The sequence below is a fragment of the Erinaceus europaeus genome, chromosome 8, assembly GCF_950295315.1.
Source record: "Erinaceus europaeus chromosome 8, mEriEur2.1, whole genome shotgun sequence".
Lineage (NCBI taxonomy): Eukaryota > Metazoa > Chordata > Mammalia > Eulipotyphla > Erinaceidae > Erinaceus > Erinaceus europaeus.
Window position 1 is genome coordinate 35,485,841 of NC_080169.1, and position 19,241 is coordinate 35,505,081.

At 37.0% G+C, this 19,241-nt stretch overlaps 1 protein-coding gene across 2 annotated transcripts in view; it reads right to left on the reverse strand.

Annotated features, from left to right (window-relative positions):
- Positions 1 to 16,520: 16,520 nt before the first annotated feature.
- The window catches only part of AHR (aryl hydrocarbon receptor), a 39,294-nt gene continuing 36,573 nt past the window's right edge, over positions 16,521 to 19,241 (reverse strand). Inside the window, exon 11 of one of the 2 annotated variants that reach the window (XM_007534482.3) lies at positions 16,521 to 18,973. In XM_007534482.3, coding sequence (XP_007534544.1) covers positions 18,830 to 18,973 — 144 coding nt within the window. In that variant the 3' untranslated portion in view covers positions 16,521 to 18,829. Of the gene's footprint in view, positions 19,069 to 19,241 lie in introns of both variants that reach the window. The other variant, XM_060196137.1, reaches the window with a different exon arrangement.

Genomic DNA, 19,241 nt, shown 5'->3' on the forward strand with positions numbered 1-19,241 from the left:
AATAAATAAATAAAATTAAAAAAAAATAAATAAATAAAATAAAGGCTCAGAGTCATAGGAACAATTCAAGATAAAAACCTGGGATCTCTTGCTATAGATCAAATTATAATTTTTCTCAGAATACCAAATCATGTGATGAGCTCAGTGTCACATAAGTTTGAAAGATACTGCATGTAGTTTCTGTACTGTACAGGCATGAAATTAAAGAATCCCATTAATACTTATCTCATGGTTATACTTATTTGATCATTAAACCTACATTTTAGTATCCTCTATAAATAAAATACACATCAAAAACCAGTTTGTAGTTCTGAAGACATTGACTAAAAAGACTATCAAGATTAAAACTCTTTTAAAATATCGTGAATAATGGGGGGGGGCAGGCGGTGGCACACCTGGTTAAGAGAACACATAACAGTGCTCAAGGACCCAGGCTCAAGCCCCTGGTCTCCACCTGCAAGGGGGAAGCTTGACAAGTGGTGAAGCAGGGCTGCAGGTGTCTGTCTTTTTACCCCTCTATCTCCTCTGGCCCTTCTCAATTTCTCTGTCTCTACCCAATAATAAATTTTTAAAATATTGTGAATAATGTTCTAGGTAGTAAAGCAGGTAACAACTCAAAGATTTTGCACACCTATAGTAGAACGGAATTCTGGCGCACACACGTGTGTGTGCGTGCATGTGAGTGTGTGTGTGTATTATTATATAACATTACATATTATCCTCTATATTACTTATTATCTATTTTTTTAAATTTTTATTGCCACCAGCATGATCACTGAGGTTAGTTGCCTGCATGAATCCACACCCTAAGTAACCTTTTTTTTCCTTCTATTTGTAGGACAGAGAGTTACTGAAAGGAGAGGATGAGACAGAGAAAGTGAGACACCTGCTGCACTACTTGTAAAATTTTCCCCTGCTGTGGAGACCAAAGACTTGGACCTAAGCCCTTGAATATGATACTGTGTACTCAACTGGGTATACCAGTACCTGACCCCCAAAACAGCTGGTAGTTTTACCTGAACTTTTAAATACTGTAGCTTATAAACTCAAGGACAATAATGGAGTTTAAGTTCTCTTCTACTTTTATCTTAAACGGAGGTATTCTTACACAGTTTAAAGAATATTCAATTTTAATTTAAGTACATTTCCTTGTTATGTATATAAATGTGAAGAATACATTTTATACATGGGCTTTGTTCAGAGGCACATTAAACATTATAGTAAAGCCCAAATTCTCTAGAGCAAAGTGTCATCTTGAATATCCTAGTTGATATGAATGTTCAGTGGCACATACTTGGGATTTCATGCCTCACTTGAATCAAGGAGCAAAACCTCTCAAGTGCTGTTCATCCAAATAGCCAAATAATTTTTAAATCCAGTTATATTAACTTTATGGACAAATGATTGACATTTTAGGATGAGCAAGCATTATTCTTTTCTTTATAGTCTCAATTTATTCAATTATAGGAATTGTAACTCCTCAGTAGTTATTCTATAACAGATTCTACAATAGTAATTGTGCTTCACTGTCAAGGATTAACCTATAGTTTGACATCTGAACTTCAAGTAAAATTCTAACTGCTTGAATGCATGAATAAATATTGAAGTGGAAGGTTATGCTGTAATATTTTTTAAAGATTAAACTTGAATGCTAGATGATCTTCGCAATCATTTATTAGCTGGGCTATAAACAATCTTTTCTTTTCTCCATAAAAATTCACCATACAATGTAGTAGTCAGAATCAATTCCAATAATGGATGTGCAATTGCTACTAAATAGAAAAAATCATGCTGCAGTGTTCAGAAAAAATAAAATTAAAATAGCTTTTCTGACAGTTTTGGGTCACTTACTCTCTTTTAATGGCCTTTTCTCAGACCCTTCTGAGTGATAAAAGTACAGTATATGTAAAAAAAAAAAAAAAACTTCTCAGATGTATAGCTGTAAAAAGCATTCTCAAAATAACTTTGCTAATTTTAAGTACACAACAATCACTTAAAAATGTATAGCTGATGCTATTTGTGTAATGTCTTACTGCAATGAAGCCATTTTTCTTTTAAGAACAAGGGTAATTTGCCAAGACAAAACACACTGACAGGCCCTTCTTCAGAATCACATGTCCAGCTATAAGCATTGTATTTCACAACTTGTTCTGTGAGCTGAAAAATCCAGAAAAATCAAACATATAATTAAACTAGATCAGATAGTGCTCTTTCACATTACTTTGCAACACCAAGACAATGCTGGACCTCATCTGACACCACTATTATCCTTAAATCAATTTTTTTTTTTTTTTGCACATTCTGATGCACCTGAAGGTGAATGAGAGAGGTGGGGAATTCTGTCAGTCCTAGTCCTCTCCTGCAGGGTGGTCAGTGAGAGAGGTACAGGAAACATCTTCTCTGTTTATATTTAGAAATGTATGTAATAGAGAAGTATTTTTTTTTCTGAAATACTCTTACATGTTAAAATCTTAAACAGTTGCATTAGTTTCCCATTGATGCTGTAGCAAATTATTATAAACTTTGTGGCTTAAAACAGCAAAATTTTAAGGGCTCAGTGACATATCTGGTTGCACACACTTTATTTACAAAGATCCCAGATTATAGTTGCTGCTCCCCATCTGCAGGGGGGATTTGTCATGAGCAGTGAAGCAATGCTGCAGCTATCTCTCTTTCCTCCTATTTCTTCCTCCCCTCTTAATTTTTCTCTATTAAATACATAAATATATAAATAAAACATTAAAAATAGCAACATTTTGTTTTTTTATGGTATGAAAGGTCAGAAGCCAAGATTACCAAGGACTGCTTTTTATTTTTTTTCCTGTAAACATTGGGAGAATTACATCCCTGGTCTTTTCCAGATTTTAGAGGTTATTTGTAATTTTTGTTTTGTGCACTTCTATCTTCAAGGTGGACAGCAGAGCATTTACAAATCCCTTCTCTCTCATCCATCTTAACTTTGCTCCTGTCACCACATAACCCTTCTCTGTGACCCTCCTGCCTCACCTTTAGTAAGGACTCTTGTGATTGCACTGGTTCCACTAAGACAGTAGAGACTAAATTCCCAACTTAGAATCCTGAATTTATTAACATCTGCAAATATTCTCTAGCATTCAGATTGAGGATTAGAATATGACTCTCTTCGGGGATCACTGTTCCATCTTTGACAATAATTTGGTGATTTTAATTGCTTTTTAAAAAAATATATACATATTAATCATGAGTACCATTGAAATATAATGAGTCAATAGCCAACTTGAACTGATCAAAACATCAGAACAAAGCACTTGTATAATGGCCGTTAAAATATTTAGTCTTATAAAGCTTACTAGTACACAGGTACAACTCTACCATTCCATACCTACCATTGCCTGTGACCTAAACAAGTCACCATGTCTTTTTGGCCTCATTTTCCTTACCTCAAAGTATGTTACTGGAATTTACTCCTTCATTCCTTCCTTCCTTTACTTCCTTTCCTTTTTTTTTTTTTTTTGTTACCAGGGTTTTGCCGAGGCTTGGTACATGTACTATGAATCTACACTCCAGGCAGTTATTTTTTTTTCTTTCATTTGACAGGACAGAGAGAAGTTGAGAGGGAAGGGGAGATAGTGAAGGGGAAAGATAGATACCTGCAGTTCACATGTGAAGCATCCCCCTGCAAGTGGGAAGCAGAGATTTAAATCCTGCCCAGCCCCTGAACTTTCTCATTAGTCTGTGTGGGTTCGTCGCAGTGACTCCAGTTTCAGTATGACCCCCATCCACAAAAGAAAGGACTTACAATTATAAGGTTATATGATGTATTCTGGTTCAAGGAGAAAAACAGGCCATGTGCAAGGTGTGACTTAAAACTGGTAAATTAGAGAATCAAAATGTAAGGATTTCATGGAGTTGAAAATAGTTTTAAATTTGTGTTTAAAATAATTAAAATGAAAAAGGTTATAGCCTGTGGAAAGGCAGAAAAGAGTGAAAATATTTGCTTTCATCATCATTTTATCTTAAGATACTTCTACTACTACTACTACTACTACTACTACTTCTACTACTTCTACTACTACTACTACTACTTCTACTACTACTACTTCTACTACTTCTACTACTACTACTTCTACTACTACTACTACTACTACTACTACTACTACTACTACTACTACTACTTCTACTACTACTTCTAGTCTGAGTCAGTGTCTCCTGTAAAAGCTCCTAAGTTTTATGGTCCCATATTTTATCTAAGGCAATAATAGAATATTTTTTTCTCTAGAATTTTCTCTGTGTCACTGCATGTGCTAACCACATTATCTACAGATAATTTGTATTCTATATTTTATTTTTATTTATTTTGGATAGACAGAGAAAGTGAGAGGAAGGAAAAATAAAAGAGGGAGAGACAGAGAGAGACACCTGCAGCACTGTTTCATTGTTTGTGAAGCTTTCCCTCTACAGGTGGGGACTAGGGGCTTGAACCTGGATCCTTGTACACTGTAATATGTGTGCTCAATCCAATGTGCCACTGCCTGGCCTCACTTTGTATCCTATCTTTAAAGCATGCATAAAAGCTAAAAAAAAATAGCAAGCAGTAACAAATGGAGTAGGTATGGCAATATATCATGCATAGAAGTAACTGAAAAAGATGCTGCAGGAAGCTGTTGCATCTAATACAAAATTAAATTCAGTGCTTCCTGGCAGTACAAACAAAGAAGCAAGTAAAATAAATTATGCAACATTTTGATAGAAGACGTGATTTTGTTTGTTTGTTTTCCTAAAAATATCTGAATGATTAGTTTTGCTTCTCTTAGAACCTACATAGAACTCACAAAGTGAAATAATGAGTAGTAAAAAGGGTTTTGATAGATTTTACTAAAAAGAATGCTGTGTGAATCCCTGGCAGCACATGTACCAGAGTGATGTTTGGTTCTTCTTCTCTTCCTATCTTTCTCATGAATAAATAAAATGCTTTAAAAAAAGATATAGGCGGAGCCACCAGAGTGGTCCAAACAACAGATACACTGTTAGGGTTTTTTACTCTGGTTTATTTTTTTATTACTATTATTATATACGTGTGTCCCTTTTCCCTCCTCCTTATTCAAGTTGACCAAAATTGACTGTTGTGGTTTTTTTCCATTAGGTGACTGGGTGTCCTATCCAATGTTATAGGAACTTGTTTCTCTCTACCTCTTGCCTCCATTCTCCTTTTGTCCTCCTAGCTAATTAAAAAAAAAAAAAAAACACTTTCTTTTCACCGCTTTTTCTTTTTTCTTATTTTCTTCCTTCTCTTGCTTGCTGAATTCACTGACATTCATTTGTGATTTGGGGGAAGAAATCAGAGTCAGAGTGGGCTATTTGTGGTGTGTGTGTGTGTGTGTGTGTGTGTGTGTGTGTGTGTCTTTTCTACTTCCCTTTCTTCTCTTGTCATCCCTAGAATTTATTGTGGACAGTAGATTTGCATACTTTTCTATTCTTTCTTTACCTTTTTTCCATTCTCTTTCTTTTTCTTTTGGTCATGATTGCTATTTTTTCTTGGACTGGAGGTGTTTGGCTAACTGGTATTGGTTGAAATGCATCAATACATGCTACTGTTGAAATTTCTGAGATTGGTGACTGAATTTGTGAAAGGTCTTTAGTATAGCATGGCTAGTACTCAATATACAACACCTGAAGAATGACAGAACAACAACAAAAAAACTCATCAATGAAAAAAAAACAAAGTTAAGTCAAGAGCAAATAAAATGGCTACCACAATGAATCAGGACAGGAGCCCAGAAGAAATTCCAAATGAGTCAGAAGTAACCATAAATAAGAAAAATATGCAAGCAATAATAAGCCTAATAATCACAGAAATGAAAACAACTATTGAGGAAAGGGATATCAGAATTAGGGAAACAAAAGAGGAGACCCTCAAGGAAAATACTAGCTCCCTCAAGGTAATTAGAGAACTGAAAGCTGAAATAGCTGAGCTAAAAATGCCAATTAGCAGAACAAGCTAATACTATAATTGAACTGAAGAAAGAAGCTGAGGAAAGGGAAAGTAAGCTAATAGAAGCAGAAAACAGAATTAGCCAGACAGAGGATGAGCTAGAGAAAACTAAGAAAGAGGTAAAAGAGTTAAAAAAGAGATTGAGAGACACTGAAAACAACAGAGACATATGGGATGATCTCAAAACAAGTAACATTTGTATAATTAGCCTACCTGAGGAGGAAAGAGAGGAAGGGGAAGTAAACATTCTAGAGGAAATAACAGAAGAAAACTTCCCAGATTTAAACAATAGAAAGATTCAAGACACCAAGGGAGTCCCAAACACAATCACCCAGACCTGAAGACACCAAGACACATAGTTGCAACGAAAAGAAGTAAGGATAAAGAAAGGATCCTAAAGGCTGCAAGAGAAAAATAAAAAGTCACGTACAGGGGAAAACTCATAAGATTATCAGTGACTTCTCCACTCAAACTCTAAAAGCCAGAAGAGAATGGCAAAATATCTATTGAGCCCTGAAAGAAAAAGGGTTTCAATCAAGGATAATATATCCTGCTAGACTTTCATTCAAACTAGATGGAGGCATCAAAACCTTCTCAGACAGACAACACTTAAAAAGGCAACTATCAACAAACCTGTCCAAAAAGAGGTTCTAAAAAACTTCTTATAAACAAGAACATCACCATAATATTTGCCAAATAACAGAGCAAATTGTTGAATAATAGCACTACAATACATTAAATCCATAATATCAATAAATGCCAATGGCTTATACTCATCCATTAAAAGGCACAGAGTAGGAGGATGGATCAGAAAACATAACCCAACCATATGCTGCTTGCAAGAATCCCATTTGATCCAACAAGATAAACACAGACTTAAAGTGAAAGGATAGAAAACTATCATACAAGCTAATGGACCACAAAAAAAGGCAGGAAGAGCCATTCTCATCTCTGACACAATAGACTTTTTTTTAGATTTTTAAAATATTTATTTCCTTTTTGGTTGCCCTTGTTTTTTATTGTTGTAGTTATTATTTGTTGTTGTTATTGATGTTGTTGTTGTTGTATAGGACAGAGAGAAATGGAGAGAGGAGGGGAAGACAGAGAAGGGGAGAGAAAAACAGACACCTGCAGACCTCCTTCATCGCTTATGAAGTGACTCCCCTGCAGATGGAGAGCCAGGGGCTCGAACCAAGATCCTTATTCTGGTCCTTGTGCTTTGTGCCACATGTGCTTAACCTGCTTCTCAACTGCCCGACTTACCACATAGATTTTATATTAAATAAAATAATAAAAGATAGGCAAGGCCATTACATAATGATTAGAATATCAATCAACCAAGAAGATTTATCAATTACTAACAACTATGCACTCAATGAGAGACCATCTAAATACATCAAACACCTACTGAAAGAACTACAAAAATATGTCAATAGTAATACAATAATAGTGGGAGACATCAACACCCCACTCTCACACAGACAGATCAACAAAACAGAGAATCAACAAAGAAACAAGAGTATTAAATAAGAGATGGACAAACTCGACCTCCTGGACATTTTCCGAGTTCTTCACTCCAAAAAACTAGAATACACTTGCTTTTCAAATCCACATAACACATCCTCAAGGATCGACTACATGTTAGGCCACAATGACAGTATCAACAAAATCAACAGCACTGAAATCATCCCAAGTATCTTCTCAGACCACAATGGAGTAATGCTATAATTCAACAACAAACAGAAAATTACTAAAAGTCACAGGATCTGGAAATTCAACAACATGCTGCTTAAGAACTTCTGGATCAGAGTGGCACTCAAGCAAGAAACCCAAATATTCCTGGAAATAAATGAAAATGAAGAAACAAACTATCAAAATATTTGGGACACAGATAAAGAAGTACTGAGAGGGAAACTTCTAGCCATACAATCACACACTAGAGAACAACAAAAAGTTTATTTATGCTCAAATAAATGACCTTACTACATGCCTTAAGCACTTAGAGGAAAGAAGGAACCCTAAAGTAGCAAGAAAGATGGAAATCACTAAAATTAGAGCAGAAATAACATCAAAAATAAGAGAACCATACAAAAGATCAATGTAGCCAAATGTTGGTTGGCTCTTGAAAAATTAAACAATATTGACAAATCCTTAACCAGACTCACTAAAAAAGAGAGAATACTCAAATAAGTAGAATTGTAAGCAATACAGCAAATGCTAACAAACAGATATTTCAATGTTAAACCAATTGCCAAATAATGTGATTATAGCAAATAACTATCTATTGCCTTCTTAAACCCTACAGCAGCAGGAACCTCCCACTTCCTCTATAGAAACTATATTTTCCCCAGTCCTGGAACCTCTAGGGTGGGGATCACTTACCTGCATGCTTCTCTCAATTCATACCAAATGATATTGCATTTGCCGATCCCAACATAATCAACACTAAGAGTACTCAGCATTTTTCACTTCAGACTGTGTCCAGAGATGTCAGGCGTGGAATGTCAACTCTTCAGCCTCATTACTTGGGTGAGACCTTTCCTTTCATTGGATTCTCTAATTCCACCTCAGGTGGTTCACTTCCTAATAACGTCCTTAAACCTAGATATAGACCAGGTCCCATGAGATAGAGCATATGTTCACATATCTATAATTAGAGCAAAACATATACCTGAAAGCAAAAGTACACAATATTCTGCAGTGAGTCAGTATGAAGTTCATAATGAAAGTGTCTACTTAGACTTAGTACCCTCCTCACCTACTTCCTATTACACTTCCCTCACTCACTCCAATGCTAAGCTTATCAAAGCAAGGAATGCAAAAACTGAATAAGGGCAAGAGACTGGCATACTTTAAGCATGACTCTTTAGTAACTATCAGGCCATCCCATCAGCTGAAGCCCTATTAAGGGAGTCCTGAGATTCCCAAATAGACATGATGGGCCTAGACCATGAACAGATTCCTCTCTCCATTGTTAATGGTCATCTCTATCAAGAACAACAAAACAGATCCCTTTGTGGACCCCCCATAGGACCTTGCCCTCAACTTGGATAAACAACAGTTGAGAATGTTCCATCCTCTGAAGGAGGATGGACAACATATTCTATGCTACACCTGAGGAAGATGGATCGATATTGGGGCAGCTTGGAACATTCCTACTCATGACTATAGAATGTGAGCTCAGATCTACAGGGATGCAGAGGTCACATAGGCTTCTAAGCTGAATATGGGCCCCAGATCATATCAAATCAATGGGGTTTACACTCAACAATATCTATACACCTTTCCCATATTTGGGAGCTACTCTCTTCCCTCATCTAGCTTTCTGGTCCTTTTTCCAGCCATGGCATCATCTCCCCAGAATTTCTAATTTCTAATTTCAGGCTAAGCAGAAAAAAAAAAAAAAACCTAATACAGCCACAGGCCCTTTCGAATATAACTAAAATAGACCTACTAGCTATCTACAAAAGAGAGACCCTCCCAACTCTTCATCTGAACTATTCCAGCCTGTAGGTTTTGATTACTCAATAGTTTGTTTGGCTTTATATGTTAACTCTCTTTTCAGCCACCAGGTTCCAGATGCTAGCATGATGCCAACTAGATTTTCCTGGTCAGACAACCCCACCAATGTGTCCAGAGCCCCACCCTAAAAGAGAGAGGCAAGCTGGGAGTGTGGGTCGACCTGTCAACACTCATGTTCACAGGGGAAGCAATTACAGAAGCCAGACCTTCCACCTTCTGCATCCCACAATGGCCTTGGTTCCATACTCCAGAGAGTTAAAGAATGGGAATGCTATCAAGGGTGGAGATGGGCTACAGCATGCTGGTGGTGGGAATTGTGTGCAGTTATACGGTTCTTATCCTATGGTTTTGTCAATGTTTCTTTTTTATAAATAAAATACTTAAAAAGGAAATAAAGAATGCTGTGTAACAAAGATGACATGGTGATGGTGGTAGCAGTGATAAGTGGGCATTTCTCTCCTGTTAATTGTTTTTTTTATGTCTCTAGCCTCATACACCATGGCAATGATAAGCCAGCCTCTGCATTTCTCAAATCTATCTACAGACCATGCTCTTTATTAGATTGGAGGGATGGAAAACTGGAATGAGTTAATCCCCTTTTGTGCGAAATTATGCTTTCTAATGACTTTTCATACTGTTTTATTTTTGCATTTTTATTTATAAAAAGGAATTCTTTTCATACTATTTCTCAATAAATTCAAAATCTAAAAAGAATTTGAATTGATACAATGGGGGCCTTTAAGCTGCCTATAAAATGAAGTTTTGCTTTTCCATTTGAAAGAGGATTGTTGCTTACAGTTCCAAGGACCCCGGTTCACACCCCTTGTCTCTACCTACAAAGGGAAAGCTTCACGAGTGGTTAAGCTGGGCTTACAGGTATCTGTCTCTCTCCTTATCTCCCTCTTCACTCTCTATTTCTGTCACTATCCAATAATAAATAAAATAGGAAATATGACTGTAGCTGGGAAGATGGTATGGCATAGGTATAGACTGTGAGAAGTGATATGGTAGATTATGTTTTCAAGAATTTGGTCAGTGTCAGTTTCATAGTTATTTTCATAGAGAATAAGAGCAACTCTATTTGGGGACAGAAAACTTTTCAGGTTTTTATCTTAATTCTTTCAAATAGCAGTTGTCTCTGCAGCCAAGAAAAGGGATGTGGTCATGAGGGGATGGATAAATATTTTATTTGAACAAACAAGTAGGGCCATACACAATTATTGGTGAAGACAATTCTCCTTGAGTTGCTTATGTCCTGGGACATCTTATGAGCAGAGAAATGTGAAAAACTGAGAAATGTTACTAGTATACAAACTAACCCCCCAACAAATAAATTAAAAAAAAAAAACTTATTCTGACAGAAATTTCAGTTTCAGTTCTAAATCTCCATTCCACGACTGGTTTATTCCTACAAATACCTCTCCTATCTTCAGTAAATTTTATTCTTCCCTACTCTGGCTTTCTTGGCTGTAAGTTAGCAGATAATTTTTTTCTTAATTTTTAATTAATTTATAAAATGGAAACACTGACAAGACCACAGTATAAGAGGGGTACAATTCCCATCACTAGAGCACCATATCCCATTCCCTCCCTGATAGTTTTCCTATTCTTTAACCTCCTGGGAGTATGAGCCCAGTGTCATTATGTGGTATAAAAGGTGGAAGGTCTGGCTTCTGTAATTGCTTCCCCACTGAACATGGGTTTTGACAGGTCAATCCATAGCCTGTCTCTCTCTTTCCCTAGTGGGGCAGGTCTTTGAAGAAGTGGAGTTCCAGGACACAGTGGTGGGGCCATATGTCCAGGGAAGTCTGGTTGGCATCTGGAACCTAGTGGCTGAAAAAAAAGTTAACATATAAAGCCATATAAATTGTTGATTAATCATGAACCTGAAGGCTGTATTATTGCAAATGAAGATTTGGAGTCTCCGTTTTGGAAATAGCTAGCAGGTCTATTTTAGGTATATTCCAAAGGGCCCGTGACTTTATTAAGTTTTTGCCTAAGCCTGATGTCTGATATGCAGGTGGATCCAAGTTATTGTCTGGGGAGATAATGTCATGGCTGGAAATAAGGCTAGAAAGCTGGATCAGGGAAGAGAGTAGCTCCCAAATATGATTAGAGTGTATAAATATTGTTGACTGTAAACCCCATTGATTTGATCTGGGACCCATATCCAGCATAGGAGTCTTTGTGACCTCTGTATCCCTGTAGGTCTGAACTTGCGTTCTGTGGTTATCAGTAGGAACATTCAGAGTTGCACCAATTTCAGGACCCATCATCTGGTGGTAGAGTATGTTATCCAGCCCCCCTTTAAGGATGGAAGATTCTCTACCATTGTTGGTCCACACTGAGGGCAAGGTCCTATGTACCCCCCCCAAAGGGATCCATTATGTAGTTCCTGATAGAGATGAACAGTGATAATAGAGAGGGATTCAAGATCTAGGTTCATCGTGTTTGTGTGGGAATCCCAGGACTCTCTGACAAGGGACTAGGGCCCCAGATGATGGTGTGGCCTGAAAGTTACTAAAGAGTCATCATTAAAAGTATACCAGTCTCTTGCCTGTATTGTTTTTGTAGTCCTTACTTTGATAAGGTTAGATTTTGAGTGACTGAGGGAAGTGTAATAGGAAGTAGGTAAGGAGGGTATCTCGGTCTAACTAGAAACTATTTCATTAGGTACTTTAAGGTGTCATTTTAGATCTACTTGCTTGCTTCATTTGTTGTTTTATGGTAAACTATTGTGCACTCTTGCTTCATGGTATATATTTTGCCATGACTTATGGATAAATTTGCCCTATCTCATGGGACTGGGTCTATATCTAGGTTTTGAGGCTTTGTTTTTGACCACTTGAAATGGAATTAAGGAGTCTATGAGAAAGGAAAGGTCTCACCCAAGTAATGATGCTGAAGGGTTGACAGTGGCAGATCATTTTTGACTAACTTTTGTACAAAGTGCTTCAGACTCTTTCTGATTTTCAATTACTCCTTTAAAAGGAAGATCCCAGGTTATCTAAGTGGGAAAGAACATCGAACTTGACACTGACAAGTAAGATTTTCATCAAAACAGCAGTCAATAGGATGAGAAGGGTTGATACCAATGTATCAATGTATATGTGTATTTCCAACTTGAGATTTTTGATAGCACAGAGAAATAGTACAGATATTTATTGTACTTTGTGGCAGTAAAAAAGTCATGTCTTTACCCCAACTCTTCTTCTACACTATTCCAGCCTTAACATTCAAGATTAGTCAATAATTTGTTTGGCTTTATATGTTAACTCTTTTCAGCCACCAGGTTCCAGATGCTAACATGATGCCAACCAGACTTCCTTGGGCAGAAAACCTCACCATTGTGTCCTGGAGCCACACTTCCCCAGAGCCTTGCCCTATTAGGGAAAGAGAGAGACAGGGTGGGAGTATGGGTAGACCTGTCAATGCCCATGTTCAGTAGGGAAGCAATTACAGAAGCCAGACCTTCCACCTTTTGCATGCCATAATGACCCTGGGCCCATATTCCCAGAGGGATGAATAGGAAAGGTATCAGGGGAGGGAATGGGATATGGAGTTCTGGTGATGAAAACTGTGTGGAGTTGTACCCCTCTTATCCTATGGCTTTTGTCAGTGTTTCCTTTTTATAAATAAAAATTAAATATATCTATATATTTAAATATTTATTTATTCCCTTTTTTTGCCCTTGTTGTTTCTTATTGTTGTAGTTATTGATGTAATCATTGTTGGATAGGACAGAGAGAAATGGAGGAGGGGAAGACAGAGAGGGGGAGAAAAAGATAGACACCTGCAGACCTGCTTCACTGTGAAGTGACTCCCCTGCAGGTGGGGAGCTGGGGGCTTGAACCAGGATCCTTACGCTGGTCCTTGAGCTTTGCGACACATGTGCTTAACCTGCTGCGCTACTGCCCAACTCCCATATATATTTTAAATTAATCTAAAAGTTATAAAGATAAGAGCTCTTTTGTTTCATCCAGGTTCCTCAAACAGCAAAGTCATAAAACTATTAACTATACTAAATTACATTTAGATTTATGCAATCTTGTTGTTTTCTCTGGGCTGGCTTCATGAGCGGGTAACAGATGACCAGAAACACATGGCTGAGCTGAGAACAGTTTAATCTTTATTCACATGTGGGCAAACAACCTAATCACCACACCATGTGCTCCTCCATCTTTCTCCTCCCACAGCAGAGTGGAACCCAGAAGTACGTAGGGTAGGGGGCGGGGAGAAGGGAGCACAAAACTAGCAAGGGCTAAACCAAATCTCCCAGAGGCGGGGGGGGGGGGTGGGGGAGTGAGACCAAACCAGTGTAACAGAAAAGACCATGTAAATAGACCACAATGTCAAGCAATGTAACAGAAGCAGAACTAGATCCCAGAAGCAGAACTAGAAGCATACCAACAATTCCCCCTTTTCTTTATAACTAATTGAACATAGTATCAGGAGTGTGGGGTGAACAGAAACCTATATCGTACAGGCATTTTTTTTTTTTAAAGAAACTGGCACAAACATGGAGGAACAAGTAAGCGAGCAACAAGAACCAGTGTGCTGCCAAGGGAAGGCCTGAGGTGTCATTCTGCACCGCAGAGAAGAGAGAGAGGAGGTCCGGAGTGAAGAGGGAACACAAATCTTTATTTGCGCTGGCACCTCAGAGTTGGGTGCAAGAGAAGCAGGTTGGGCCACGTGGAGGTAGCGAAAATGGCTGCCTCACGCAGTAACCTTTCCTGCGTCTAAACACCAAAGTGAAGCACCGGCAAGAGAGAGAGGTGCGTAAGAAGGGCTTTTATAGGAGCAGCTTTCATGAGAATGGGAAGGGGGAGGAGTAACCGTAGCACTCAAGGATAGGATAATAATTCTTGTGAGAATGGGAGGGGGGAGGAATAACCAAAACACTCCAAATATCGTGGGGAAATAGACAATGCCCTGAGGGCACAACATGGCCGAACAGGCACTCCGAGAATGTCCCAACTCTCGCGGGAACTAGCAGTAGCCTGAGGGGACAACATGGCAGATGTGACTGCATCTGCACAATTTCCCAGCATCTCCCCCTTTCCTTTTATCTAATGGCCAGGGCAACAGTCTGTAAAGTCTATGAACTACTCAGGGTCAGTCTATGAAAAACCAGAAATGTGAAGGGAAGGAAGCTGCTGTAAAATTGTCTAAAGTGTCCAAAGGGTATACCAGCAAGTCCGATAGAAGTCTCAATCCAAAGTAGGTGACTAGGGGGAGAAATGGCAGGGGAAATGGCATGAGGAAGTTCAGCCACTGGAATTCCGCTTTTCTGTAGAGAGTGAGCTGGAACCACCAAAACGTGACAGGCAAAGCAGAAGCAGGAAAGGCAGACAAGCAGTAAAAAAGTTCTGTCCCTGGAGTCTGTGAATCAGGCTCTTCAGATCGCGTCAGGTGACATCTAGGGTTTTGGGGAGGGGTGTGCCACTGTAGTCGTGCCATCTAGTGGGTGATGTCAGGGTGTGCAGGGGTCCAGATGTTTTTTTCTGGGATCCCTGTGGAAGAAACACAAAAAAATCTGCTTCTCGTGGTTATCAGGGCATCTGATTTGAATTTTTTATAGAAAAAGAGGTTTGGTGCCTTAGCCAACTGAGTATTGGGGGATGTATCTTTCCTATTTATTTATTGTTTTTTTATTTGTCATGGTAATCAGCCGTTATCTGGAAGGTCCTGGGTGATTCATGGGGAAAAAGAACTTATCTTTTAACAAAGACTCTATGGCCATGCCAATAGCAACCTTGAGGGCGCATGTGGCTCCCCACATGTCCCCCTTTCTTATGTCATGTTTCATAGTCTCTACAGAAAAGTGGAATTCCAACAGCTGACCTTCCTCATACAACATTCCAGCCCCTGGCATTCTTCCGTGGACATCTGCTTTGGACTGGCATTTCTGTTGGACTCACTGGTACACCTCTTGGACACTTTGCAGCTTCCCTTTGTGCTGCTGAGTTTCTCAAAGACTGACTGCAGCCAGCTGCCTTGGGACTCTAGGCTGTTCCCTATGCTAAAAATGCCCATGCTAAAAAATGCCCATCGAGGCAAGTAATGCCCCCCAGAGGCAAAAAAAGGTCCCCCTTAAGCGTACCCTTGGCAGTAAACTGCTTTTTGTTGCTTGCTTACATGTTCCTCCATGTTTGTGCCAGTTTCTTTAAAAAAATAAATGCCTGTACAATATAGATTTCTGTTCACCCCACACCCCTCATACTATGGTCATTTAGTTAAAAAGAAAAGGGGCTGCTATGCTTCACATTGGTTTGGTCTTGCTCTCCCCCCCACCAGGAGAATTGGTTTGGCCCTTGCTAGTTTCACGCCTCTCTTTCTCCCCGCCCCCTATGCTACATAGTTCCGGAGTTCTTGGCGCAGCCGCCGGAGGAGAAGGATGCAGGACAGATCTGTGTGGTGATTGGTTTGGTTTAGTTTATGAATCGTTGTTTATGAATAAAGAAATACAGCTTCCTGGCCCAGCCATGTGTCTCTGTCTATGATCGTCTCTGTCTACCGCCACGAAGCTAGCCTGGCCTGCTGGAGCCCCGAATATTAACGACAAAATCTTTCCAGTAAGACCATTTTTTTCTGATCACACGATGTGATGCAGACTGATATATTTGTCATATGTCCTTAGTTTTCTCTGATATGTAACAATTTTTCATTTTCTTTATTAACAAGTAGTGTCAAGAATATTTTCAGGAAATTTTTGAATTTCTCAATGTGGATTTGAGATTTTTCAGAATACCACAGAGCTAATATGTGTCATTACAGCATCTTTTCAGAGCAGACATAATGTCATGATTATCACTGGTGATACTATACTTTGTAAAAGTAGAACTTGCCATTCCTACAGTGTGAACTTATTCCTTTACTTTTTTATACTTACATTAAGATAGAAAAAGTTTATGTATTACTGGCTTAACATAATCATTAAATAGTACAGATTGCCTCCTCCTAACATAATACTAGACTATACCCATTTCCATTATATGGAACAAAAATAATTTACAGTAAAACATACTACTCATATTGATTATTTTATTAACATATATTATCATATACAATTTTGATTGTTAGGATACTATGACATTTTTAAACAAAAATGTATGCATGGCATATGTAAGCAGTAATACATTGAAGGAAAGAGAAAAGTCTTGAAAACATTTACTTAAAGTATAGTAATAATGAAAATACTAGCTGTGCATAAAATGACTGAATGATTTGTAATATATTACAACACTAGTAAATCTTCTGATATTCTTATGTACAGCCTGGTATATGAAAATTTCAAATTAGACCATTTCCTCATCCACAGAAGTGGGCATTTTTTAAAATAACTGAACATAAAGCATTCTTGTTTGGCAAGACAAAGGTGTTCTTATTTTAATGTAATCTTATTATTCTTAAATTTTATATAGATAAAAACATACCTTATTGCTTTAAAATCTCAATTATATATTGGTCATATTCAAAAATTTAAAAGCCTATACAATTATTCCAATGCTATGTAAGCTAGGCCAAAAATATTTGACATTAGGACTTTAATAAAAGGCGTAAAAGTGGGTCATTCATTGATCTGTCTCAATCTAGTGACTTATGAAATGTTTCAGATAAATTTGCTTCTTTAACTCTTAAATTGAGATTCAACAGTCAAAGTTTTGACTAGAAATGCACAGAGCTGAACGATATTTTGTCTGTAGTCATATGTATAGGTATTTACAAAAGAAATGAAATTTACCTTAATATTACATTTTGTTTGGGATTTCATCATGTATTTATACATTACATGAAAAACACTTCTATGCTTTCAGATGTTGAATTAGTCTAAAATAATAACTCTTCTTTTAAATCATCTGGTTAAACATTTTTAAATTACCATAAGATTAGAAGAATCATTTGCCGCCACTGATAGAAAAAAACAACCACTGAGTTCTCTTAATTCCATATTAAGCAAAGAGGAATTCATTATTTGGTATCTTAAAAAAGACACAATGACATACTATGCCAAGCCTAAATTTTTATGCACATGTATTGGTATGAACTATTTTTTAAAAATATTTTTACAAATAGTCTGTTCACTATAAACTATAAAATGCACCACAACTTATAATACTTGCACCAAAAATTGTTATATTCCATCATAACACTCCTCAAATACGAGAAAAATAAATATTTTCCACTGGAGTAAGTGAAATTTTATAAAGTCAACATACTATATCTTAAAGGATTATAAATCTGGAACAAATTTTAAAGAATGCATACATATTGAAATGGATACTTCACTTAACTTAAAATCTATAAATAAAGCAGTATTTTTTTTACATTGCAATTTCAACTATATTGGTGTAAGGAGATTTTAATAAAGGCAAATGATATATATATCTTCTGAAAAACTACTGAATTTTAGTACTTTTAAAATATTTATATAATTGAGAAATTGAGAAATAATCTGGAAAGACATATTACTTGCTGGATTTTTCAACATAAGGCACATAAAACATTTAAAGTCTAGAAGCACCTAAGGTTATGTAATAATTATTTTCAATCATTATTAGTCTTTTACCTGAAGAAAAATGGGTGAGTAGTGCAGTTAAAACATGCCTGGATTGATAAAAATCACTAAAATTGAAAATATAAATAGTATTTTGCGCACAGAATACTATTAATGTACAGAAGAAGAAAAGCATACTTTATAAAAAAATATACATCCTACAGTGCAATAAGTTGGTAAAATTGTGAGGCACTTACATTAATAAGGAAGCATTCAGAATATATTACACCTTTTCATAAAAGCACCAAACCATATATTTAATTGTAAGATAAAAGCCGAAGCTAAAAGTACTAGGGCATAGTTTACTTTTACAGACTCTTAATACAACAAATCCAAAGTTTTAAGTGCAAAATTCAAAGTATTTTGTTTTAATTCTAATAGAAACATTTCTTATTTGAATGTCAAATATTACTTGAATAAAATTATATATATTTTGTGGTACTCAAATAATGTGAAATGTAGATGTAAGTTCATTTTTCTGTGGCAGCACACTTTCTATTTTAATGACTGTACTATATGTGGTTTAGATTTTTTTTTCAATTTACTGGAGCACTAATCAGCTCTGGCTTATGGTGGTGTGGGGTACTGAACCTGGGACTTTGGAGCCTTAGGCATGAGTCTCTTTGCATAACCATTATGCTATCACCTCTGACCTTTAGATGTTTTCTAACTCCTAAAAATCATTAAAATTTAATTTGGAACATCAATGCCTATACAGAAGCTTGCTGATTTCAATCACTAAGGATTCATCAAAACCAAGGTAAAAATTGGGCTTGGAATTAGAGGAATCCAGTAGATATCAAATCAGGCAGAAGTCTGGTTTCTGAGGGATGATGAAGGTGAAGATGTGTAGTGGACTGAATGTTACTTATATTACTTAATTCAGCTGGATATGTTTCATTTAGGACGCCTTCATTCTGAAACTGAAAGCAAAAACAGCAGTGGTACTTATTAGATCTTCAGGTATCTTGTCATTCAGTAATATCCAAAAATGTATTTTTTAAATCTTCACCCTGAACTTTAATGTAATGAAGAAATACCGAGCATATCATATGCATTAGCTGCACACATATGCAAATCAGCAAATAAATCTACAACACATCAGCAAAATTATAAAGTCTTATGATCATATCAACAGATGCAAGTTAACTACAGATGCAAGTTAATAAAAAAAAACAATGAAATGGCAGG